This window comes from Dioscorea cayenensis, unplaced genomic scaffold (assembly GCF_009730915.1).
Source record: "Dioscorea cayenensis subsp. rotundata cultivar TDr96_F1 unplaced genomic scaffold, TDr96_F1_v2_PseudoChromosome.rev07_lg8_w22 25.fasta BLBR01002087.1, whole genome shotgun sequence".
Lineage (NCBI taxonomy): Eukaryota > Viridiplantae > Streptophyta > Magnoliopsida > Dioscoreales > Dioscoreaceae > Dioscorea > Dioscorea cayenensis.
Genome location: NW_024088478.1, coordinates 17935 through 45244, shown reverse-complemented (window position 1 = coordinate 45244; position 27310 = coordinate 17935). Strand labels below are relative to the sequence as shown.

Below are 27310 nucleotides of genomic sequence, written 5' to 3'. Positions count from 1 at the left end.
TGGGATTTATTTTACTCATGGTCACAAATATTTGTATTATGACGCTGTGGCCATTAATTATTTTTTTTACACAAAAATCATTTAATTTTTTTTCGGTTGCATGTGTGATCATAATAATGACTTGTTTTAAAATAGTTTTTGGCGCCACACTAGTAAACTCTTTGAAACGGTCTTAAAACAAGACCAAACAAGTTATTATGGTCACACGCTGCAACTGGAGAAAAATTAAGTGATTTTTGTATTTAAAATTTTTTTTATGGTCACATTGTTATAAAATATAAATATTTATGACCATAAATAAAATGAAAATCCAAAACTTGTCTGGGAATGTCAATAAGCACCATCGATGCCAGCTTCAGCCAAACCATAGTAATTATTATTAATAAAACTTTTACCATTGTTGAACAATGAACAACGAAAGACTTAGAAATTATTAAAATTGGTATCTTGACAAACACAAACTTTTTATAAAAAAATATATAAAAAAAGGCAAATAATGAAAGACAAACCAAGTGTAAAGGGCTTGGAGTTGGAGTTGGATCTCTTTGTTACTTTTTTTTTTCTACTTTTATTATTGAAGGAAACGGGTGTCTATACATTTAAAGAATTCATGGCGGGGCATTTCCCACTTGGTTTTCCTCCCTATTTGAAATGGGCCCTCAAAACAAATATATATCCCAAAGTAAAACCAATTCCACCATATTGGACCAATGAGATACCTAATAAGTTAAAAATGTAGGGGAAAAAGGATGGGTATAATGCAGAAGAATGCTTCAACTTCTCTTGAGGCTAAAGTTCCACCTACAAAATTGTTTTTCTGTGTTCTATGAACTAAAATGTCCTTGTTATCCAATCCGAAAGCCGCCTCATCTTCATCGTCATCTCTGCGCTCTTGCCGAAGTAGGACTCAGCGTTCGACAGCATCACCGAAGCATCGTGCTTCACCGCCTCCACGTTGCGGTAGTAGTTGTTCTCTAATCTCATCTTGATTATCTCAAGTGATAGCGGCACGGGGAACCTGAGAGAAACAACAAATGAAAATTTCATAAAAGATTAGATTACTAGAAACACTGTTATAATTGCTAATGTGATACTAACATTGAGTGCTCCACATAGTGCATATTCACCATCAAACAAAATTGAAATGCAAAAAAGAGAAATTTAAATGTGATAAACCCCCGAGACTTTTCTACGGCACCAATAAAACTAGTTTTGATACTAATGAAACAGTTTCTTAATCACCACAAAGAGATGCTATGATATGCATCTAATAAAGACTATCCCATTCTCTATACCAAATGAAACAAGTCTCCAAATAATTCACTTCTTGAACAAATTATCCATAAATCAAAGCGCTGGAAAGATAAGTATAACTATGTGAATAATTGTGCACTATACTGCATTTGTAAAAAGTAAAAACAAATGTACCTGTTCAGAAAATCTGACTTTTGTGCTGCCTGATTCAACTTTTGAACACCATGATAGTCCTGATTCATTTCAGCAAGTAAATAGAGAGATGTCCAATAATAAGTCAAACAGACTATAAAGTTAATTTGATCACAAGAATCGATTTCCATGAAGGCACACCTGATTTCTGAGTGAGCTTTGCTCCAACTTGGCAAGAGAGCTCAACAGCTTAGTTTTGCTTCGGTCATCAATGTGGGGGTGCACCCATGGGCTATCAGCATCATGTAGTTCCCATGGGCTATGTGAGTGCTGCCCAGAAGAATCGTTTCTATATTGAATGACATACCTCTCCCATGGGCTATCAGGATAATCAGGAGATTTAGGCTTTACTGCCAAAATCCGACCCTCCCACCAGCTTCCGCCATCTCCATCTTCATTCCTCCACCAAACCTGACACTTGTCCCTGTGTGTCCAATTCCTCTCAATAGCAGCTTCAAAACGGGCTCTTTCCACAAGGAAGTCTGGGAAAGCAACAAGTTCGGGCAAAGTCAACTTAAAGGCTTTCCCAACCCCACAGGATGAAGGATCTGTAAACTCAAGAGTAAGCTTGCAGCAGCTTTCCCCAGAGCCCGGAAGAGTAGAGTAATGAAGGTCTCGAACTTTGCAAAATTCCACAGACTTTAAGCTTCCTTTGACAAATTTCCAAGGCACTGGTTCTTGAGAACGATATGATTTGACATATTCTTCATGGCCCTGAAAGGTTAGTTAAAAGCAGTTAATTGAATTTCAAGATGTTCACAATAGTTACACCGCTCTTACAGCACCACCATACCACAGAAGACCATTATTACCTGTCTCAAATACGCAACTTCATCACCTTGCTGTGGAATATATCGATAGCTCTCCTCATGTTCCAACAACGTCAACCATGAAAGTTTCCTTATAGGTTGATGGTACTTTCTTTTATCCAAGGGTCTCAGTTCACAACTACTATAGTTTTCTCTTCTGTTTCTGGCAGATCTTAAACCTAATGTAGGTCTAGAGGTAGACTTCCATTCATCTGAAAATAATTGATCACGCCCATTTAATGCAGTTTTTCCCCCATTTCTCGATGTTTCAGCAAAACCATAGCTTTCTCTTGGCTTGAAGTTGAAGTTGTTTACAGTTGGATTTGACTCTTCCCCAGTTACCCTAAGGCCCATGGACCTTGTTCTACGCACACCATCAACAAAAGTATCACCAAAATCCACTTTTACATTTCCAACATGGTTATCAGAATCAATTCTTTCCTCCATATTATGGACATCACCATCAGAATTCTTCCTAATCTTATGTGATTTTGACCTCCTATAAACTGCATTAAATGTCTTACCATCTGAATCTACATTTAATTTCTCCAAGTCATGGGAATTGGATAACCTGCCATTCTTATTTTCCTTCATCCCATAGCTTCTAGACCCATTATACATCAGTTCTTGATGGTCTGGAGTTGGCCAACTAGTGCTTTCATGCTCCTCATGAACTGCTGAACTTAAGTTTTCTCCATTCAGCTCCACACCAGCAGACATTAAATCACACTCAGAGGTTCTTCGATCATCTAGCGCAACAGATTGTAACTTGGATGATGAACTGCTCGCTTCATTCAATAATCCTTTTGTTTTAATCCTTAGCCTTCGAAATACAGGTTGCACAATTCTATCGACTTCTTTATTATCATCTCCATTGTTTCCAGCACTTGCCTTAGGCAGCTCATCATCAGCTCTGCAATCACTAGCCACATGGCTATCTTGATATTTTTCGTGCATGGGCCCAGTCATTTCGATTCTGTCGCCATTAGATATAGCAGGCAATGTAGCTTCCCCCCGTTGGTCAGCAATTCCAGAGAAGTTCTGAAGTGCTAAAGAATCTGGCCTGGCATACTCAGGAGAAAGCCCCTTAACTCTGGCACCATCCAGTCCTTGCAAGCCACTTCCTTGAAAATTCACTTCTACTTTGTAGCCTTTTTGATCTTTATCCCCATGAACTTGATTCATGGAACTGGATGGCAATCCACAATCATCATCAGATTTTGTACGCCCATTAAAATCACTTGAAATGATATTCTGGCCATCAGTGCCTGTATTAGCTGCAGGCCAAGTTTCTGCAGTCAATGTGTCACCTAATCTCAAGCGCTTTGAAGAACGTGTCTTTACTTCTCCCCATTTAATTGTGTTACCCTGGCAGCCTCCAGAGAAATTCATCTGATCTGATTTTTCAGTAGGCTCGCTTTCTTTTAACTGACCAATAAGACCCTTTTGGGATGATACTCCATCAGCTCCATCCTCCAAAGGTTGTTTTGGTCTACTGAAACCAGAATAGCTTCCATCAAGGTTATTTGAATCAGCATTAGCTATATTAGACAATTCCAAGCCAGCTTGAGCACTGCATTCAGCTCTCATCGTTTCTGAAGAGACAACTAGCTTAGGATCACGACGAGGGAGTTTAAAAACCAGCCTCCTCTTATTTCCCACACTTGTTTGAGTATCAGTGAGCAGAGGAGGTTTCCTAACATCTTCAAATTCATCCCCAGAGGCATCTTTATCCCCACCAAGTTTTACTGGACTTGTCAGATTTGATTCGTTGCTTTGAGTGTTGGATTCTGGGAGAGCTGAATCACTTTCTGAGGATGTGGTCTCTTCATCATCATCATCTTCTTCTTCTTCTTCTTCACCATCAGAAGAACCCACATGGATCTTAGAAAATAAATTGAGAGCATTGCGTGCAGCACGTCTCTGAGGTCTTAATGTCTTTGAGGTGGATGATTTGCTTTTTGAATTTAAGCCTCTGTTTTTTGACTTTCGAGTTTTGCGAGACCTTGAGATTGTACCATCACGCTCATCTAGATTTCTTCTTTTAACTCGTCTCCCTGAAGAAGTCGTGAACTCAACCTGGCCAAAGAATCACAAAAATTAGTAAGTTCAAGAAAAATGACTGAGCTTGACAACCATTACTTACTTCTGACTTGTGTTTCTTTCTTCGGGACCTGCGCAGGCCTTCCTTGCTAGCATGGTCAGCTCGGACGTCCTCTGCACTGCACTCAGGATCTCCAGAAGAACTGTTGCTTAAACTTGCATGCTCCCCTTCACTGGAACACTCATCTGTAACATTGTACTCGGAGTCGGTATCATCACTTTGCATTTCATTCTCTGGTTCCCAATCCATAGCATCTAAGAGTGAAAACTCTGGCAAGGGTTCAACCAAACGATCCAGATCTATAATTGGAAGCGGTTGAAAATCCCCTGAATTTACATTGTATGTAGGACCAACTGCAAATTTCATAGAAGGTGGACGCCACTCGATTCCCAATATACCTAACCGGCGCTGCTGGTACATGTTCTGGTATGGTTCAGGATAAGGGATCATAGCTGTCATTCCACAAAAAAAAGCAACCATTGAGATATCTACCATATAAATGGCTGTGATAGGCCAAACTCAAGCTAGCTTAGCCAGACTTAAGTTCAGCAAGATAATTGGTAAGAGCTATCTTGAGTTCAGATTGTAATGGAACTCAAATTTAAACTGTTCTGTTCAAACTCAGCCACTCAACAATTCAGTTTAAATATAGCAAAAAACAAATACATTAACCAACATATTCATTGATACCAGGATTTTGACAAGAAACCTAAGAAAAAATTATAATGCCCTTATCACTTCTGCTGCAAGATTCTCTGAGGTCGAAATGTAAGTTCATAATAAAACCACAATACTGACATACTCAACAAAAACCAGGTCAATCTTCAATGGGCCATATCAAATGATTTGCAACTTCAAATTTGATCAAACTTGATTTGCTAGATTTGAGTTTCAAGCAATTCACAATCGGAACAAATATTAATCTGAAGATAAACCCAATCATGTTAAAATTGAATGAGTTACATCTGAATCTCAAACCTTCAATACAGGTGGATTTAATTCGGTTTAAATTTCAAGTGATTCACATTTCAAGTAAATATCAAAATGAAATTTAATAGTTTGCAAGCTAAAAATTGGAATCAAATTGAGCTTTTCTTGCATCTGCAGTGCATATAAATGAGTGGTAACACAATGGAAAAATAAAGCTCATTATTAGCCTAAAAAGATAAACACGATGACTTACATGAATCACAAAGAAGATCTTGAATATTCCTACGATATGGTGCAAGTTGAGTTTCCTGCATCACAAATACACAAATAACAGCATGTACTTGATGTAATAAAAAAAAAATCAAAGTAGAAACAAAAAGGACCTAGAATCAAAATGGTATGAATTTATCGTTGTACAAAAAGCAAATTAAGCCAGTCTAGCTCAACTCTAGGAACACTAAAATGGTTTTCTGCCCTAGTAATAAAGGTAAGTAATAATAGAATAAATCAAGGGAGTTGAAGGAAGATTATTTTCAATGTGAATCATCAAAAGATTCAAAACATTAACAAGAACACATTCACTAGTCAGGAAACAAGATAAATTGTGACAAATTATTTCCATGTGAATCTCATATTGATTTTACATTTTGATTTTGAGTAATCAGAGTATACACAACAAAGCTGGATGCACATGTCCATGAATCAAACTAAAAAGCAGTTAACTAAATCTTTCTTGTCAAATCTTGTTTTACAGCCTTATGCAAGCTTTGATCTAGGTAGTCAATGTGACACAGGAATTACAGCCTTTTTGTCAGCAAAAGTCAGAGAAATCAATGTGGAACAGCTTCTTGAAGTAGAAAAACTTCAAACCCAGTTGGCCTGGAATCTACACTACTATAGTCGGTAAGCACACCATTATACTCAAAGATAATTAAACTACAAGGATGTACTAGATGATCCAAAGATTATGTCTCGTAATAGTTAACAGGTTGGTATTATGGTATTGTTAGATAAGGTAGGAGATGACAAACAGGTCTTTGTTTAATATTATACATTATCAAACAAAGAGAACAAATCATTAAGATGTGCATACTAAACTAGGCATCAATAAAGACATTCATTGGAGGAAAATAATGAAGAAAAGTTGCGCATAAATGTATAAACTCCACACTCAAACAATTTAAAATGATTTTAAATCCAAAATACTTGCAAATTCCAGGAATTTCACCTTGGCAAAGTAAAACAAGTGAATCAATATTTGGCTTCTAACATACATTGAACAGCTCTGAATTGAATTTAAAACATGAATATTCAATAAAACAAAAAGAATGCTCAATGAAGTGAACCGAATAAAATAAATGTACCTTTTCTAATGCAAAATATAAAAGGGAAAAAAAAACTATTAACATCATGGATTAGGCTCACAAAGAAAAGCATTCTGATAGTCATAAAACCGTGTGATGCTAAACATTTTACATTACTCAGAAGAATATAAAAAAATACCTGATCTAAAAAATTTCCATGAGTATCTTGAATAAGTGGCCGATAATCACCAAGAAAAAACTGTCAAGAAATTATAAAAGAAAATCAGATTAGAGTTATACAACATAACATACTAGCCAAAACAAATATTATAAGATTAGAATGTACCTGATCATATTGTGCATCCTTTTGAGACTCTCCTTGCCCGGTAGCTATGATAAATATTTGTCCCACTTCATCCGAAAGAACAATTGACATACCGTCTCTGTATCATAAAAGACCAAAACACAAATCTAATGCATGAGCTATATGAAAACCTTTTGCAATCAAACAACCCACATAAATCAGTTTTTCCAACACCGTTAGCCCTAGTCACCAAATCCAATGATTGGAGTGAAAATTGAAGAAACACAGATGTAAATCAAAAACACAACTAAAAGGCAAATACATAGCACTTTACTAATTGGCTAGGTACGAGGGACAAGGTGTATCGAATCAATGGTTACCATAGACTAATGGATAAGAGCAAACAACACACATGGGATTTACTTCTGAAATTTTTCAGAAAAGAAACAGAAGGGAAAGCTAGAACTCAACAGATTTCACCAAAGATAATGGAGAAGTTAAAAATAAAAATCTAAAATTAAACAATACATACAACTCAGTACACTTGGATATTCCAGTCCTTGTATTCCCGATTACCTTTTGATAACTATAGTTAGGGTGTCTGATGTGTTGGGATCAGGCTGACACACTCACAGCTGAACCCAGCTGGCCTACGCATGGGATATATTCAGGTGCAGTCCCATATCTAAGCATGCAGGATATCAATGTGATGCAGTACTATGCATATATCACCTGGATTCTATAACAAATTTAGCATCTCTAGAAAAAGAACACAGCATTTTGCATGTATAGTAACTTCAGTTTCACATGAAGGAACAACAAATAAGAGTGGGGACAACAGAATGTTTCTCTATACTCCATAACTATTAAGGTGCTGCTATTGTTATCTTTGATGGACATGGCTAAAATGTGAATCATGTCATGTTGAAGAGAACTAGGAGAAACACATGAAGAGCCAATGATTGCAACATACACAGCTTACTTACGGGGAGAATTTCCCATCCACCAGCTTGAAGCGCCCAATGTCATATATCCGCACTGGAGTACCTTCCCAGATCTAGAATAGTAGAAAACCAAGGAGCAGGTTGATCAAGACAGACTAATCTGAGCAAAGAGAATAACAATCGAAGCAAGTATTAGAGACTCACATCCCATATGATGGTTATTCCATCATATCCAGCACTCATAGCTATCCGTGGGTTGAATGGATGAACATCCAAGACAAATGTCTGCAATTTAAATTAGGAAAATGCATCACAAAGAAATTATTACAGATGAACTAATAGAAGCAAGACAGTTAACAGTTTTTTGCACACAACACTAAAATCACCACAAGTCAGCAGCAATGCACATCATAAAGAAAAAGATACAACAAAGGAACAAGTGTAAGAGGATAAGAGAACATGAGAGTTGTTCAGTAGTCAAACTTCCACCAAACATATTTCCAAGTTGATTATTCAAAGAGCAAGAATTGAGGAACCATGAGGCAGAGATATGTCCATAGCAAGTTAAATTTAGGATGGGCCTAGCTAAGGAGGTCAGAAGGCATGGGCATTTGAATGAGAGGGATGGCACAAATCTTGTGTCTCTGAAATGCAAAAGTTCACAAAATAGGACCAAAAAGTGTAAGAAGACTTAAAAAAACTAGCATCAACACAAGGACTTGGTCAACAAAAATTTAAGATGAGGTAAAGTATATGAACCACATGCCCTCAAGCATGTCAGTTGTCTTGACCAACTTCTAGGACTGATGCAAGAAATAAAGGTTGAATTAAAATACAAATTCAACAGATAGCAATCTAGCATTCATACAAGAATCAGCAAATAACTTTAACATACCCATCAACAACCAAATTTATCAAAGAAATGATGTACAAAAATCTGGATAAGCAACAATTGCAATCCAAGTACAAATGTGATACTTATGACACGCCATTGAGAAAATTACATCCCCAACCCTTTCCAAAAAACTGTTCAGAATAAATTGAGCCATTTATACTTTGAGAGCAAAATTGATATTATTGTGGTACATGAAGAAATCAAGCCAAATAGAGACCCAAAAAAAAAAAAAATCTATCAATTTCAACTGTTGCCCTCAACAGGAAAAAAGAATTTCTCCTCACTTGTGACATAGCAATGATGTCATCAAACTTTAGTGAACACTATATAGCAGCACAAGCAGCCATATCAAAACAAAGATCTGGAGACAAACTGAAACAATAAATAACCTACACTCTAGGTTAAAGGAGAAACCAGATCTCTTCGTTAATATCTTGATATAATGAAGATGGCTACCAAAAATACTTCACTGCATTATGTATCAATGGTGTCTTTAACAGCTCAAGGTTCACTCAGCAACCCCAGAATGGAAAAACACAAAGACCATCCATATGTCACTGAGAAAGATGTAGACATTGAAATTACAACTAATAAATTGCATAAACAGTTTCACAAGGAGGTGGAATAGACTTACGACAACCTAAATGCTAATCAGCCAGAAAATGAACCAGTAACCAAAGACAAGTTGAGGTCTTTGCAAACAAGCTATATGTGAACAAAAACAATGAAAACAAGAAGTGAATAGGAGCTTGTGAGCAAATACGATTTAGTAGCAAAAGAAGGAGAAGTATGTTTTGAACTGAAACATGCCTGGGAGGAGACAAGTAGATGACTTGTCCAATAGCAACTAATCCGATAGCAACAAATGAACAATATTCCTGTTATAGATCAGCCAGCCACAGGTTGATAACCAACAAATAGTCCACCTATGAGGGGTTGGCTTCTTTAACAAATTTGAAGGTGAAAAGATTCTACAATCAGTTGTCAATATAAAATGTCATAGTAAACAATGGAAAAATGATCATAGATCTAGAAAATGGCTGGCTTATTCACACTTTTCAAAAGCCACGGGAACCTACAACAGGGGTCAGTGATGGGACGCTTTTGATCATTATGGATAGTACTTCTAGTTTTTATGGGTTCAATATTTGATAAAGAGCTGATTAAGATCAACTAGCTTGAAAAGAGATGGGCAGAAAACTTACTGATTGAGTGTGACCAATCAAGGAGTGGACTAAGCTGCCATCTGAAGCATTCCAAACACATATCCTGCAATCTGCAAAACACAAGTACATTAAGCATCACAATATAGTTGAGACATATATCATAAATCCAAAAAGATTTAATGGGCATGATATGCTAGTCTGCCATAAAGGGGCTTTCTTGGGCTTAACCATACATGAACTTCAACCCTACTTCCTAGGACTCAAGAATAAGATACCTAACTGCTTTAACAAATTGGGTCATTTACCAAAATTATTCAAACTAGAATTATAATAATAACATTAATAACTTTATTTATTTTTTTTATCCATATTATTAAGCTATAATGTGGATGATATTAAATGTCCAAGATTCACTGAGTCAAAGCTTAATCATTCTTTACCACGGATTCCATATCAACAAAAATAATCAAGAAACATAATTTCTACCCAGTAAATACTAATTTAAAAAAAATTAGCCCAGCCAAAACAGATCAAATTCTTAGGAAGTGAGGCATATCAGGCACACCCATAATAGCAGCAAGCACAAATCGGTTATCTAGGCTCCAGACAATCATGTTGACACCACGAGGAGTAGGCTGAAATCTTTGCCGTGGACCACCGCGGGGAGGTTGGGGAGGCATAGGTGGTGGAGGAACTTTTAAATGATAAGCTCGTGTCCAGCGGCCAACTTTTCCCTGAACATAACAATGAAATTAAAACAAATGAAATAGCACGGTACAAAGATAAATGGAAAGGCACGTATCATTTTTCTATCCTTGAGTTAAATTTTGTTCAAATTTCAAAGTATGCTTTATGATTAAATTAATATATATATATATATATGACAACCTTGATTAGCACAGCAGTAATTTGTGTGGTTAGAAACTAATCCTCAAGTTATCTTCTTAAAAATGAACAGAAATAAGAAATTCCTCTAGAAGAAAAGGTGGGGGAATTAAGCACAATAAAATATCTAGTTCTATCTTTCTCGAAAAAGTAATCAAATTACTGATTCCAAAAACAACATCATAGTATTTACAGAAATTAGAAAGTTTTTAGGCATCTAGCATGAATTGATAAGGAAACTTCACAAGCTGATAATAAGGATCAAAAAGAGGAAAACATGTAAAAAAAAAATTGAAAAGAATATCAACTTACATGAGACCGATGGGATTTTGGAATCCATATGATTGCACTGCCATCTCGAGAGCAGGTTACTATGTTGCCATGGGTGAACCTAAAAAATGTAGACAGATATTGAAATAAAGACAATCCATCAACTCCAAAAACAAAAATTCATGTTCAAATGCAAGGAAATTGTGCACTCTTGCAGCACTTTTACTCCTATTGTTTAGCATGGATAAAAACAAATACACAGTCACCAACCAGGAGTTCTTAAACTTTGGGAGATTATCTTCCTTTAATGCATCAGCTGTAGAGGATCTAGCTGCCACTGCACATCCACTGATATAAATCAAGAAACTATAGTTAGTAAGCAAGTAATATGAAATTATAAACAAAGCCCACTAACCACAGCGACGGACCTGAATTGCACATAATTGACATCATTTTCATGGCCAGATAACAAGTCCATCTCATGAATTGGTTGATCAGAGTCCTCGGTGTTGCTCTTACATGCATTCCATACCTGCAACCAACTAAATTGTAAATAATTTTTGCCTAAAATAAACCTTGGTTCTATATGGTGCATTTAACTGCTACCTAAGATGGATGAGGTTCCTATTGATAATTAAATATTACCCTTGCATATGTGTCAGAGCTACCAGTAACAAATACAGTTCCGTTAGCATTGTATGCACAACACAAAATCTGATGCTTCTGTTGGCTAGCACTGGGAGCTGCATCATTGCTCTTTCCTATCAGAAGTTCCAGCATTCCAATACACATTTTGATAATGAAGCACCACCATAATATAGGAAATAATTATAAAACAGCAAGTACACAAACCAGGTAAAACATCTGGAGGCTTTGGCATGTAAATTCGAGGACTCATTTGGGAGTACCTAGCATCCCAAATTCGACATGTTCCATCATCAGATGATCTGTTTGATCAAGGATTATCAAAAAGATTATTAAGCAGGCAATTTGTTATAATGGAAAGTCGAACACTCATAGAACATAATCTTCTTAAATCATTAAACGTCTAAATACTAAAAGAATTCACAAGAAATACAACAATTCACTAAAAAGCCAACTCCGCCAACAACAATTGAAAATATTTGGCAGCAGGCTATATGATAATTGAGAAATTGCTATCTGGCAAAAGAGGCCTTCAATAAGGAGAGGCCAAGAAAGATCATAATACATGAGTACATGACTAATAAATCAATAGACCTACCAGAATCAAATAGATCAAAAACACATGAAAACCCTATGATTATAAATCATTGCATAAAAGAAGAAGAAAATAGAACGTTTTCCAGCAAATTATATATGATTTCGTACCCTTGTGCATTTAAATTGTCAAGACTTCAATGAAAAATCTATGAAAATGATAAGTTTATGTAAAGGTTCTAAATTCAATAAGCTTTACAAATGATGAACATGACATTCATCAAGGTTTAATCACCAATTAACAAATAAGGAAAGTAAATAGATAAATACTACACAGGGATTAAGACATGTCCAGGCATCTTCTAATAACTAGGAATGACATGTAAAAATTAATAGGTGGTAGCGTGGTTGAGGGTATAGTACAAGAAATAAGACTCACGATAATAGCTGGTAAACAGAACTTGGCCTGGGACTGAAGGCAATAGCAGTTACAGCTCCAGTATGGCCCCTCAAAACTGAAATTGGCAGTCCATCAGGAAGACGCCACTGCAAGAATGAAATTCAGTAGTAAAGTGAGAAAATGGAAAAATGAAAAACATGATATAAGTATTTGCAAAAAAAGTGCATCAGACCATGGAACTTACAACTCTAATTATGAAATCATTTGAAGAAGATGCCACTAAAGCATTATTTGAACTCACAGCCAAGTCTGTAATGTCGCCCTTCAAAACAAACAAAATTAAGAAGCTTGTGAATTGGACTGGACAGGAAAACGTAATGTGTCTGTAATCAAGATGATAGATCATCAAACTGTACTTCATGTCCCCTGCAACTGGCAAGGCAAAATGCAGTTTCCATTGACCAGATCTTCACAAGTCGATCATCTGAACCAGTGACAACATACTGGCCTGACCGGTCAAATATGGCTATAAAAAAGAAACACAGAAATACATATATCAGAATGTCATTTTGTGATGACATGATTAGATGTCAGACATCTTGATTCTCAAGGGCTTTTTAAACAAAATGCCTAAATTTGAGTATGGCATGTATACCGCAATAGACAGCATTTTGGTGACCCCTCATCTTCTTTATAATCTCCATCTTTTGCACTAATGTTGATGGCTTGGCAATGGCATAACATGCTGCACGAACAGATGGAGCACGATGGTGTTTTGCGAAACCACCACCTATCTCCCTCAAACTTAGCCCACGGACCTGATCAGATTGCATATGTGGCCAGCGCAAGTAACGAGGCAACTGATTTGTTCTCTTGTCTTCAACATCCTTGGAAGCTAAATAGGCATAGCAAAACATGGAAATCATAAAATGGAGAAGAAGAAGCCACTACTAACTACACCTGGCCACAAATAATAATGGTGTGACAAGCTCGCAGAACATAAAGATATTAAGTATGCCACTTACATCCAAGCAGTGAAAAGGAACCAGTTCCCAGAAGTGTAGGTACGTCAGCTGCATTTGGAGGGTTTCCACCAACAATACCATTTTGGGGAGAGCAATTAACCATCAACTGCTTCAGAAGCTTTACTAAGTGGTCTTTTTCAATGTGAGGATATCTACATAGAAATAAATCAATATTGAAAAACAAAAGGCCTTTAAAAATCCTTCAGAGACAGTTTGCATTAGAAAGAGAGGACTGGATCTACAGCAGCCAGTTGAAATACAAATTACAAGGAGAAACACATACACCTAATCCTAAATTTCAACAGAACAAGCAATAATTGCTAGAAGCAAATTTCTGGATAACCTTTAGACACTAAGACAAAGTAAAAAGTGAAGCAAGCTGAACAAAAGGATCTAAAAGTCAAAAACATGTAGCTCACTGGAAAACAGTTGATATCCCAAACTTATCTTCTCCGAGTTCGCTCAATAACCACAAAAGAAAGATGAACAAGTTCGCTCACAAACAAACCACAAATGAAACTGTATATGAAATTGCAGCCATAATGAGTTGTTACTCTTTGTGCATTTCATAAATCTTCACCTTCTTTCCAGCTTAGTTCTTGGAAATCTCAATTGTAAGTCAGAAGAGGAGCTTCAGTATGCCCACATAATTATAAACTTTAGTAGCACATAAAATTCACACAATCACAGTCAGTTAAAACACATCTGCAAGCATGAGCACCTAAGATATTAAACGAAAGCAAATTCAATTACATTGCATATACGAGTTCTTTCTTATCCTAATAACCTACAAGAAGCATTGTTAGCCAATGGAAAAGTTAGCATTAGCCATGGGCACCGTAAGCTACAATAACCAAAACTGTTCAAAATCCAAGTATGGGCTAATAGAATCATTTGCAAATAACCCACACTAAAACACTGGATGTTGATTGTTGTGAGAAGAAATAATAGTTAATACCTTTCAACCAGCTTAAGATAACATAACGGGAGTGAGATTCCATCATCATTCTCATCACCAGTCCCTGTCCCATTCCTCGAGTACCAAGCATGGTATCTTCTAGGTAGAAGTTGATGCTCCAAAAGCTCATTCCACAATTGACCGCACGTCCTCTTACATGGGCCAGATGACAGAAAATGCATAATCAAAAAGTAGACCTCACTAAGGTCAATATCTACATCAGCCTCAAATGGAAGGCTTCCATGGGCCATCCCTGGATCCAAGCCATTGCCCTTTTCAAGGGCTTTCTTTGGAAAATCCAAAGGCACCATACTAGCTGAAGATGTATTTCCCGAAGGTTTGTATTTTCTGAGAGCCATGCCACAAGTAAGACCTGGAATTCAATATATGAAAGTCATATGTAAGTATCATTGTAACCAGCCTCCCAAATGCATCTACAAGGTCATATTAAGAGAAATAAACATGGATAATTTGGCAAAGGCTAATAAAGTAGATTATTCAGAAGAAAATACCTACACCTGATCAGTATTCTCAATAATATTCTGAATTATATACTTAGAAAAAGTACAAACCAGGAACTTGTTTGATAGAATCAAATATCCAGTTCTATAATTGTACTACAACAAAACAACCTTTACTATAGAAATATACATACATTCACCCAAAGACCATAAAAAACTGCGAAAAAATTCATCAAAAATTCAAGATTATGATCACTCCATAAAAGTCCCTTTATTCAAAACCAGCTGAAACATGGTAATCTGATCGGTTATATCTAATTTACATGATGAAAATAAAATGTGTGACGCACCAATATGCATATTACAAAATTGAGCTGGACTAACACCAGTTGAAAAAATATCCTAACAGCAACCAACGATTAAACAAGATTCACCTTGAACCCATTATTTAAAACCAGCTGATACATGGTAATCTGATCGGTTATATCTAATTTACACAATGAAAATAAAATGAGCAACATACCAATATGCAAATTACAAATTCAGCTGGACTTTGAAAACATCTCTCAACAGCAAGCAATGGTTAAGAAGATTCACCTTGAACACTACAATTGTCTTCTTTTTTTCTTTTTTCTTTTTTTAAACAATGCATGCCCATATCAAAGACATCTAGCCTAAACTTTAAGACCAAAAACTAATACCATCGTGACTATAATGGAGCCTCTGTCCAATACTCATTTCCTTACACCCAATAAACAAGAACAAAAGCTGCATAAATAGTTATTTTTTGTCAATGTTAAAACTGAAGATCATATGAATTCATGCAGAAGCTATAATCCAAGGAGCAATACCATGTTCAAGTGTTCACGGCTTCAAGCAAAATATCCAAATCTTTCCAAAAGGCCGGTCATACTGAGACACCAAACTAGATATCCCTATCTTGGATTTGTTAATCATAAACATCTTGGATTTGTTAATCATAAACAGGAACGAATACCTCCAAAAAAAGTGCTACTTCCACACTGCTCAATAACAATAACAAAGTTTCACCTTAACTGGCATCTAATTACTCCATTAATTTATTTTACATATTTATGAAGTACTAGTTTGATACATGACACCTATCCATGCTTCAACCCACAAGTTGAAATTTGTTTTGACCATAAATCTGAGTGATGTAGACACAATAGATCACTCATTGTATGTGTTAAACATGTATTAAACAGAACGCATATTAAATTTTCTCCAACAATAGTTTAAAAGAACACCATCCGAATTTCCAATAACACACCCAACGCTTTAATATTCTGGACATCTACCCACTATGAGCCGCAAAAAATCAACACAATGAAGGAAAATAGTCTTTGCAATTTCGACTTCTCATCAAGATAGATCAATCATTTCACTATATTGGAATCACATGGATCTATTCCTTCCCAGATAAAATCATTAGTCGCGCAAGGATCCATGCCATGCATTCATTCACGACGAACATACAGTCAAGTCATCATCAAACGAAAAGAAAAAAAAGGGATGCTAACCCTAGAGGCTACATACTGAATGGAATGCCAAATTAAACTTTGATTCTAAATATCAAATAGATATCAAACAAAAACAACAACAAAATAATTGAAGAAAAAAAAAAGGAAGGGAAAACAAGAGAGGGACAGAGACACAAAGAACTCACATGGGATTTAGAACCACGCCCGTTGCTCCACTCCAAATTAACCCCGTCGGAAAGTCCCCAGAAATCTGAAGAACCCTTCCACTAGCTCCAATCCAGCAAATACCCTCTACCCATGCCACATTCCTATAAACCAAAAATCCAACACTCAACACAAACAAACCCCAATCCCTCCCCAAATTCCCCTCATAAACAAACCCTAAATTTCCAAAAACCAAACAAAATCACACCGGAAATCCAACCCAAAACCCCAACCCAATCCCCCTCAAAAACAGATCAATCCACATCGAATCCAGCGATTAAAAACAACAAAATACAGCAACTCTTACCGAAAATTCGATCCAAAAAACAACTTCCAGCGCCCAATCGAGGGTTCCCGATCAATCAAAGAAGCAAACACGATCGATTCGATTCCAAGGATTCAAACAACATCGCGAGAAGAAGCTCTCGCCGTTCTCGCGTTGTGTTCCTCTCTCTCTCTCTCTCTCTCTCTCTCTCTCCTTTTTCTAATAAATTTATACTCTCGCCTCTTTCTGCGGGCGTCGAAGAGAAGCGGTGAGAATAAAGTAAGGCTTATGATCACCGCCGTAGAAGATACTTCCCAGCGCTATAGATAAGCACGCGTATCCACTGGCGGTGAAGTTACCGGATCCAGCTCTCTTGTTATAATTACCGATTTATTTTAAGTGATAAAAGTGATAAGAGAAATAAATATGGGAAATTAAATATTAAAACAAAATAAGTGATAAAATGGAAAATAATTGGGAAATTAGAGCATGGATAATATTTTTAAATTTTTGGTGGAATTAAATAAATAAATAATTAATTAATTAATTAAAACTTGAGATATGATTTCAAATATGGAATTCAAGAAAGGTAAGGAAGGGAAAAAAAAAATTTTAAAAAAAATTAAGAGGTATAATTGAGAGATAATTAGGAATAAATTTCAGTTTAAATTTGGGTGAATTATATAATTATTTAAAAAACACTATAAATATGGAATTTTAAAAGATTTTTCTTTTTTTTAAGTCTTTTTTAATTATTAGGTTTGGTTATGAAAATAATTGGATTAATTATTAATGTAGATTTGTAGAGAGAGAAAGTTAAGGATGAGGGAAAAGGGTTGAGTCATCCCAAGTTTGAATTATAACGGCTATGAACTCTTTTCCCACCATTTTGCCCTTTTTTTCCCTCCTTTTGGCACTGTACACTGTAGAGTATATTATTATTTTTTTAATATTTATAAATAAATAAATTATGTGAGAAATTATTTATTATCAGGAAATATTGAGAGCATTTGTGGACCCTTAAGACAGTTTTTGACTGAGGAATAATAATTGGGTGGATTTTGGTAAAATTAGAGATTTTTAAGAAAATTGAGAAATTGGAGATTTTAGATTTATATAAAAATAGTTATTTATTTATTTTTAAAAAAAATTCACAAATTTAATTTGTTTATTTGAAATGTCTGTAAAATTAATGAAGAATTTATTAATAATTAACTACTTAAACCTCATCCAACTGTTGATTACACAATATTTTAAAAAACATAAAAAAAAAAAATCAGACAAATTAAATGGGAAGGATTTAATAGATTTTCTTTCTAAATAATTGATCAAATTAAGACATGGATATTACCAAATTAACCACCTTCTTTAATTGCAGTTATGATAGCTTGGTCAGTGTCACCACTGAGAAGACAAGAGTACCAAAATCCATTTAATTACTAAGTTTACACCATGAATATCCAGGTTACCAAAAATTTATTTCTATATATATTAAACTTACCAGATATATTTTATCAATTGAATAATAGTCATGTAATTCTAATGCTTGACCATTTTGAAGTTTTTCCGGTTAAATTTTTTAGTGGCCACCGAACTTTGACTCATTTTCACTTTTAGATCACGGAACTTCAATTTTTATAAATTCAATCACTCAATTCTAATTTGATTTTAACAGGCAATAAATTAAAATTTTCAACCTCTAATTGGTTGTTTAAAAATTTTAAATCAGTCCTCCTTATAACACATTATTAAGTCAATTAGAACTATCCATATCATTATAAAAAAAAAAGAGCCACATCATTCATTTAGAGCCCGAAATCACTTAATTTACTACTAGTGAAATCAAATTAAAATTAAGTGATCAAATTAATACAAATTAAAGTTTAGTAATCAAAGTAAAAAATAAACCTAAATTTAGTGACCTACTAAAAAATTTACCCATGTTTTTTCACACCAGAAAACATACATAGATGTACAAAGGGCATTTTGGGAAAGAACAGCAGAGCAGAGAATTTAGATTGGAATAAATTGGGCAAGTTCTTGGAAAATACTGAAAAGGGATTGATTCCCTTCACAAGGCAAAGAAAGTACAGCAAGTGGGTGCATGGAAAATGAAATAACAAAAGCTGAAGAACATTAAAGAGAGGTCATTGAAAAACCATACATTTCCAATCACAAAAAATGAGCGAAGAAAAGTATCAAAGTGGATGTGAGATCTGCACAAAGACTTGCTATTTACTTGAAATTCTATTATTACTTCAAAACGAAGGCGAAGAAAAAATCTCGACATTGTCTAAAAGATCATATCAAATAGATAAAGTTTATGACATCTGATAGATGAAATAATTCAACCAATCTTAGAACATTACAACCTAAAAAGTTACATTGGAATTGTTCAAGAACATGGAGAGTAATATTTCAAGCATACTGTTAATATGGTAAATTGTGCGATGAGGATGCCGATTAGTTCGAGGTTTTGGTGGGTGCTCAAGCTAGAAACTAAGGAAAAGGTCAGTACATTAGACTGGGAATATGGAATGACTTCATTCGCCTAATTACATTTTTAATGCATCAGAGAACAGAATTGCTTGCATGAGGAAGTTTAGATGAACAGAAAAATTCAGTTACCAATTCAGGTTGGAGTTTATGCATCGATAAAACGGATGTCGAAAGTGTTGGGATGAATCTGCCAAACATTCAGCGCGGCATATTCTTCTAAGCACTCCTTCAGCTGAGCTTCACTATAGCCCTGTCCATGACAAGCAAAAACATTTTTGTCAGGAATTGCAGCAAAATCTTTTTCATGTTACTAAGTTCAATCAGAGGAATGAAGTCTCTTCATGCCAGATTTGGTGGAAATGATACCTTTAACAAGAGCTGATAGGACAGCATATGCAGATATCAGTTCAAATATCGAGTGATATCCAGATCAGAGTTGTCAAATGAAAAAATTAAATGCAAACAAGGTACACTGGCAAACAAGTGGCAAAATTAACTTTGGCCTTATTTTGATCATTAATTGGGTAGTTGAGTTATCCATGTTCATTCTAGTTAAGACATCAGCATTATCTTACTTTGAAGTTTGTGCCTTATATGAGACTAGTAAAAATCATGAATAATACAGGACATGAACTAACCTTTCTGGAGATCCAGTTGAGAGCATGTGCATAGCTGATATCCAATCTGTTTGTTCTTGCTGCTTCATCTCGCAAAATTGAATATATATCAGAGATGGCATCTAAACCAGATCTCTGGCGATCATCCGAGTACAATGAGAACTTTGACATCTGCATTAGGCGTAGGGCCTCATCAACATCACTCTGATGAACTGTTTCTGAAAACCGGAGCCTTGCTAATGCCTGACAAATAGAAGGTGCCAACTAGTTTTACATAGGTTTCATACTTAATGAAAGTTGTATTAACTTCCCTTTTTCGTCTTTTCATCAATAATGAGAACCAAGGCAAGGCAACAAATTCTACTTAATGTTTACGGAGAGATGGCAAGTTCATAGGCAAAAAGCAGTGAGCTTACTATAGAGATCCGAAGAATGCTAAGAAGAGTTCTGACAGTTGTATAAGAGTGTGGTGCACTTGATTTGGCTTCATCTTGGCGAATGCTTGAGTATGCGGTGGAAATATACTCTTCAAGTTCCCTTGGTACAGAGGGACTTATTCTTCGTGCAGTGGAAATATATGCACTGCAGACCAAGCATAAACCATGTCAAATGAATTAGACACTAAATTGCTCGCAAATATAAACAATAAAAAATCATGTATGAATTTAGTGAGACAAATAACACACAGATTGACTTGGTAAAATCAGGTGATGAAACCGAAATATGTCCTGCTTCATTGGTACAAGACTATTAAAAACTATAGTTAATGCTATTCAACACAACCTAAAGGAGAAAAATCAGTGTTGTTAAAGCTCTACAAATAAAAATGGAAAGACCCTTATCAATTACCGAAGAACAGATGCCTCAAGTGTTTGGAAACCAAGGGAAGGAGACTCAAGATGTTGGTGCACATGTACAACATGTCTTGCCATTTCAAGGTCACTATCCATGTCTGCACGATCCAGAATAAGCCATAACAGATCAAATCGAGATAGAAGAGCTGGAGGAAGATTAATGTTCTCAGCTGGTGTCCTTCGAAGATCATATCTTCCCCTTCATAACAAAACAAATTTGACTTTAGAAATGAAGGGCTTCTTCTGTGAAAAAACTACAGCATTCTTTCTATTTCAAGTATTACCAAGCAGGATTCGCAGCAGCAAGTATAGCAGTTCTTGCATTGAGAGAAGTTGTTATTCCAGCCTTTGCGATGCTGACAGTTTGCTGCTCCATCACTTCATGAATTGAAGTTCTATCTGATTCATCCATCTTGTCAAACTCATCAATTGCACATATACCCATATCTGCCAACACCTGCAAAATAGTTGGATTGCCAGGAATGTCATTGCAAATTTTGAATCACAAACTTAACTTGATCATCTTTTCATGTCTTCAACTTACAGCCAGCATCACTAAGCATATATTTGAACCAGCAAGATGTTCTTTTTGGAGTACCTAGTCTAATCATGTCATCTCTATATAGAAATACATCATGTAGCAATGGGGATGGAGCCAACATCACTAAGCATATATTTGAACCATTCAGCAACACCTACATACTAGATAGCAAAACAAAGCATCAGGATGAAACTTTGGTTTTCCCATTAATGGTACATTTGATTTGTATCAAGTTTTCTAAACATAATATTGGTAAGGACAAGAAAATTGCCCATGAAAAATACCTTTATACTTATAGTAAAGAAATGGGAGTGCATTCCTAATATAAAGAAGATTTATAGATATTCATATGATGAGTCTTACCAGCGCTCCACCTTCAAGAACCATTTCATTTGTTACAGGATCTCTCTGAACAGCTGCAGTTAGACCAACCCCACTGCTTCCCTTCCCAGTGGTATATACTCCCCTTGGTGCAACATTGATTATGTGTTTAAGAAGCTGACTTTTTGCAACCCCAGGATCTCCCATCAAACAAATATGCAAGTCCCCCCTGATCTGCACTTGTAAAATGTGTTTTATGCAAGAGTGATAAATATTCCATATTAAACCTACTCAGTGGCAATTTCAAAATCAATGAATTTATTTAAGAAAATTTTGCATAAATTTCCTGGTTGAGGTTTCAAGGAGATGAATTTGCATAGCAAAAGTCGCATTCAACAACACACAAGCAGAGAAGGAAAATGTTAGTGAGCAGCACAATAGTTTCTTCAGAGTGAGTTATTATAGTTCTATAATTTTTAACATCATCCTTTAAATTTGCAAGACTGTAGAATCGTTCAACTTTCCTTACCTTCATTCCATCTGAGAGTTTCCGATGAGGAGCACCAACCAGTAGTAGTAGAAGAGCTTTCTTAACATCTTCATGGCCAAAAATTTCAGGTGCTAATGACCTCGCCAACTTATTGTAAATGTCACCATCTTCAGCTAATCTTGTAATTTCTTCTTGCTCATCAGTTTTAAGCTCATATCTGCATAGTAGATCATGCCCGCCATTATTTGGAATATTTTTAGTTTAAAGTTTAAACTGACTGGTTCCAGCAAATGGGATCCCAAAAACAGAAGAAAAACCGTGATAAAAATAAACAATTCCCACACAATTCTTGAACACTGCCATCATTAATAATAGCCTCTAGTACAATGAGACTTTAATTTTTATCCACTTATCATTGTAAGAGTTTAATAATTGAAAGTCGAATGGAACTGAATCTTAGGCAGCCTCAAATTTGTGTGTCCTCTTTAGTGACTGGAAAGCATAAGCAAGACAATAGCACAAAAGTTTAATAGATAAAAACAAGTAATTATATACTAGGTATTTTATTTACAAAAGAGAGACTAAAAAGATTATTGATAGTCATATATGAATTGTTATCATAGCTAACATGTTGCAATGGATATCATGTGTCAGAGTAGTCAGTATGATTATAAAAGGTGATTGACAATCAAAACTCTTGGCATTTGGGTGACAAATAAAAAATATTAAAAGAAAGCCACTTTGTTGGTAATTGGTAAATGAAACAAATACATTTCCTTTATAGATAGATCATTAACATAAGATGCTTACTCCATGAGATGAGTTAAAAATATATATATATATATATATATATATGGTGGCCATCTTAAATGCGTTATAGAACCCAAATCCATAGATATTCTGATAAAGATGACTCACTCTTCATATTTTTTCTTGAAGTGGGTAATGGACATGGCCTCCAAAAAGGTGTCTGCAACCAACCCTGCACGCAGTGCTCTAAATCCCGTGTAAGGAATAGGAAGAAAAATCCCAGAGATTTCAACAATATCACCTGGAGCAACCTGATCCAAACCAACATAGTGTAAACAGTAATTAGAATCTGATTGAGCATGAAAGATCAAACAAGAAAGTTTTTGGATCATTACTCTACGTAAGGGTAGCACATAAGTAGTTTGTGCAGTCAAATTAAATGAGCAGCCAAACAAAAAAAAAAGATGGAGTAAAGAGGATGAGTGTTACAGCCAAATTATTTTTCCTGCATCGATATCTGTAAATAAGATAATAGAAAAGTTCTGCTTTCGTGCCTAAAGCACTTTTACAATAACTCGAACATTCACAATACTCGGAATCAAAGGAACCAATATTCCTCTTAGACATCTCATCAAGAAAAATGCTAATAGCCTGGTTACTAATTATATCAAGGAAAAGTTACTAACCTTCCTGGTGAGTTCTCCCCGAAGATGGATAGCCATTGAACGAGGAATGTGACCTTTAGGAACATGCTCTGCTAACTCTTGTATCTTGGCCTACATGTTAAAACCACATTGCAGATTGTTGTTACAGAAAATGAAAATGGGCTCAAGACATTATAAAATTAAAAACCAGCACAGAGAAAATTCATTCTCAGAAGTGAATCTCCTTGTATTCCAACCAAAAACAACAACAAAAAAAGGACAACCTATACAGTAAAATTGATTTTCCTAATGCATAGTATTCTTTGCCATTTAAAAACATCAGGACATATGTCATGGAAAATAATTTTTCCTTGTATTCCATTAATAAACATCATGAAACAAGGATTCATGAGGAGTTTAGTGATTTTTGCCTCTTTCTCATTTATCAAAGGTTTGATAATATTGCGCCTGGCTAATTTCTAGATTCAATTATGGAAATTCTCGGTCAGAATGATTAAATTCTAAGTTACATGCAGGGAAAAAAGCCAAAGTAACTCTGATGTTGTCATCAAGAATTAGCTAATTATAACATGCACATAATCACATAATTTCATGATCATGTTTTAACTTGAGGGAAAAATAGCAACCCCCAACTACCAGGAGCAATCCAACTTTTGCCCATGAGCATAAATCAAGTCATCTCCATGCCTAAATGTACTGCTAGTTAGCATGTTGATAGATCATGCCTTGTTCAGTCTAATTTAACAGATGCATATCCACCCTACTTCAAATTTAAACACTACTTGCCATCCTATCAATAACCAACCATTATTCTAAATGGCTCCAGACACTTACAGGAAATATTTCATTTTTGGGTAAAAGTCAAAAGCCATGGTATTTACTAAGTCAAAACTATACAACAAAACTTGAGACATCAAAATTTAATTTGCTTATTTGATGAATGGCATGTATGTTGGTAAATAAGTTGGTATGACATGCTCTACAAGTGAGACTGCTGCATACATGCCGATGTACATGCATTGACAAGATGTTGAAAAAAAGAAGTCTATACCTTGTCAAAAGTTTATCAACAAAGTGAAATCTATATTGTCAAAAATAAAATAAAAGATAAAAATCCATGTTATCAAGAAAATGAGACAGAGTTAAAGAAGCAATGTATAAAATTGAGAGCAGGTAAAAAACAATTACCTCTTGAAATTTCAAAAACTTTGAAGCTCTTAGTTGGAGGATAATGTTCCCTTTTGCTTTATTTGTCTGGCAACGCACTGAAGGACACGCCAATAGAGGCATAAAAACCCGAGCAGTCACTTCCTGTCAATCTCATTTAATGAACATCAAATAAGCAAAAGAGCTTATTATAAAAAATTTCGAATTTTCTGGTAGAATAAATTGATAGGAAAGACGAGAACATGCAGCCAAGCAAACTTTTTATAACTGTGTCAAATACCAAAAAGTGCTTTAGGAGGAAATTTTATCACCCAGTACTAAATCTTTGAGGATATATCATTTTAAGTGCCGCACAAAGAAAGTCTTATGTCACAATACCAATTAGGGATTGATATGGAATTCCTCCACGCCACACAAAAACTGTTATACCAATAAACTTATGCAATCTATTAAAAACCTTAATTTGGTGGGATTGTTGCACAGCAAGTTAACTTTTATCATCATATTATAATGAAATAAAATGGCCAACATTGGATAAAGTGGCCATCCGAACTTCTCTATTACTATTAACAAGAAGAACAGCATGATCATGACAAGGCCTAGCAGTAAATCATGATATAGTTAATTATTTTATCAGAAATCAGAATCAAAGCTAATATAGCTGGCACAAGTCAAAGATTGCAGCTTCTCAGAAAACATATTTAAAAGTCACAATAATTAGCATAATATTATCTTAATATGAAATTGACGTGCTGTGTTGATAAGGGATGATCACATGAGCATTAAATCCTCTTAAACACAGTTTGAGGAAGAAATACAATGATGATGTGCAGATAATCAATTACCTGGTAAATTTCAAAGCCACATTCTTCACATGTATAAACAGCAACCTGCATCAAGGGTTTGACATCCGAGCATCGTGTTACTATGCCCGAAACCTTCACAAGCTGACCAATATTGGATGCTTTAACCTGTCTCAAAGTGAGTGGTGTTCCTTTTGAGAAAGCCTTAATGTAGACCTCACTGGCAAACAACAGAATTCCAATCAGGTACTCTAGATAGCACATTCCAAGCAAGAAACACATAAATTTCAGGATCCAGTAAGGTGGCTAAGAACTGTTTCCCCCAGTAGCTACATCAATCATAAGATAACAAAAAAATAAAAATCAGGTAACCCCATCATGAGCAAGATTATGTTAGCATTTGCAAGGCTCTTATTTTCTGCCTACGATAGCATAAAACAAGGAAAATCTACTTTGAAGATTAAATTTTGACACCAAGGTTTGGCCTTTTTATTTGTCAGGCAAAGCAAATAAAACACCAAAAATGCCAGAGATTCAATGTAAACATCACATGTAAAACTCACTTTAAACATGTGAAATGAACCCTGTGCTCCATACTTACAAGAATCTCTTGATCTCAGAAGGCATTCCCTGGTGAGGATCATTGCTATCCGTTCCCTCTGTCCTCTCCTCCGCTCGCTGTGTCATCAGGATATCATGATCATCATCCACACTAAACACTTCAGTGGGCTCTGGCATCAACTCATCAACCGCCTCAGCGAAGATATTAATGTACCTCCGCGTGTTCTCAGTAATCCGCTGCAAGAACTCCTCATCCAAATCCTTGTACTGCAAGAATGACCCAACTTTACTCATCCGTCACAAAAAAAAAAAATAAAATAAAAATAAATAAATAAAAATCTTAGGGTTTATGCTAGGGTTTCAGATCAGTACATTAAACAGATCATCAAGCTCGATCTGGATAGCCCGGTACTTGCGATTGGCCACATCTTGCTATATATATCAGAAAAACAATCAAAATCAGCACAAGATAAGGGCGAAAATTAGGGTTTTAGAAAGGGATTGCGTGCTCATAAACAGAAGACGAAGAAATTACAAGGATGTTGAGGTACTTAGGCTCGCCATGAGCATCCGCGAAGTTTTGGAGGAACTCCCGGGCGAGATCTGGAGAGAAATGCGACCGAGAACAAGATCAGCGCATTCTAAGATCGAAATCGGAGAACATCGCGAATAAAGCAACGATCGCTTACCTTTGTCCACGGCGAAGTTCACAGTCTTCATTTCAACCCGAGATCGAGATCGATCGAAACAGAGAACGAGAGAGAGAGAGAGAGAGAGAGAGAGAGAGAGATGGGAAATGAGAATGAAATTGGGAAGAGAATGAAAGGTCGGTGTTTTAGGCGGGAAAATTGTGTGTTTTGGCGGGAAAGAAGAGAGGTTTTTGTTTGGCGGGAAAAGGAGGTGGGACCCACCAATGGTTTCCACGTTGCTTGCCGATGGGACCCACTCAATTATGGGTCCCACTTCCTACATTAATATTTAAGGTGATGTT

The 27310-nt window shown here is 35.7% G+C and overlaps 2 protein-coding genes across 3 annotated transcripts; both read right to left on the bottom strand.

Moving 5' to 3' along the window:
• Positions 1-705: 705 nt before the first annotated feature.
• Positions 706-17266, bottom strand: LOC120257420 (bromodomain and WD repeat-containing protein 1-like). Of its 2 annotated transcripts, XM_039264898.1 has the most exons (25): positions 17094-17266; positions 16768-16890; positions 14620-14992; positions 13662-13813; positions 13292-13531; positions 13053-13162; positions 12881-12958; positions 12676-12782; positions 11910-12004; positions 11703-11818; positions 11486-11589; positions 11328-11405; positions 11100-11178; positions 10468-10636; positions 9942-10012; positions 8046-8126; positions 7884-7954; positions 6940-7036; positions 6793-6852; positions 5543-5597; positions 4402-4811; positions 2259-4334; positions 1588-2160; positions 1429-1487; positions 706-1018 (listed from the first exon to the last, which is right to left on the bottom strand). In XM_039264898.1, exons 3-25 carry the CDS (start codon positions 14976-14978, stop codon positions 832-834), a joined length of 5427 nt encoding a protein of 1808 aa, XP_039120832.1. In that variant the 5' UTR covers positions 14979-14992; positions 16768-16890; positions 17094-17266; the 3' UTR covers positions 706-831. The 2 variants fall into 2 exon arrangements, with proteins under 2 accessions (XP_039120832.1, XP_039120833.1); XM_039264899.1 differs by lacking the exon at positions 16768-16890.
• Positions 17267-19313: 2047 nt separating this feature from the next.
• Positions 19314-27145, bottom strand: LOC120257412 (DNA replication licensing factor MCM7). Its single transcript, XM_039264885.1, has 15 exons — positions 27009-27145; positions 26855-26922; positions 26692-26751; positions 26360-26586; positions 25801-25978; positions 24977-25099; positions 23810-23899; positions 23292-23434; positions 22413-22590; positions 21926-22117; positions 21306-21478; positions 21017-21220; positions 20584-20749; positions 20189-20410; positions 19314-19800 (listed from the first exon to the last, which is right to left on the bottom strand). The coding sequence occupies exons 1-15, from the start codon at positions 27037-27039 to the stop codon at positions 19696-19698; spliced, it is 2160 nt and encodes a 719-aa protein (XP_039120819.1). The 5' UTR covers positions 27040-27145; the 3' UTR covers positions 19314-19695.
• Positions 27146-27310: the final 165 nt, after the last annotated feature.

Excerpts from the sequence above, each read along its gene's own strand:
- LOC120257412 (XM_039264885.1), bottom strand. The coding sequence starts at position 27,039 with ATGAAGACTGTGAACTTCGCCGTGGACAAAG. Across the intron at positions 26,752-26,854 it reads CTAAGTACCTCAACATCCTT|CAAGATGTGGCCAATCGCAA; the intron begins GTAATTTCTTCG and ends TGATATATATAG. Across the intron at positions 21,479-21,925 it reads TTCTTGAAGGTGGAGCGCTG|GTGTTGGCAGATATGGGTAT; the intron begins GTAAGACTCATC and ends ACTATTTTGCAG.
- LOC120257420 (XM_039264898.1), bottom strand. The coding sequence starts at position 14,978 with ATGGCTCTCAGAAAATACAAACCTTCGGGAAATACATCTTCAGCTAGT. Across the intron at positions 11,819-11,909 it reads GCCTCCAGATGTTTTACCTG|GAAAGAGCAATGATGCAGCT; the intron begins GTTTGTGTACTT and ends AACTTCTGATAG. Across the intron at positions 5,598-6,792 it reads ATGGAAATTTTTTAGATCAG|GAAACTCAACTTGCACCATA; the intron begins GTATTTTTTTAT and ends TTTGTGATGCAG.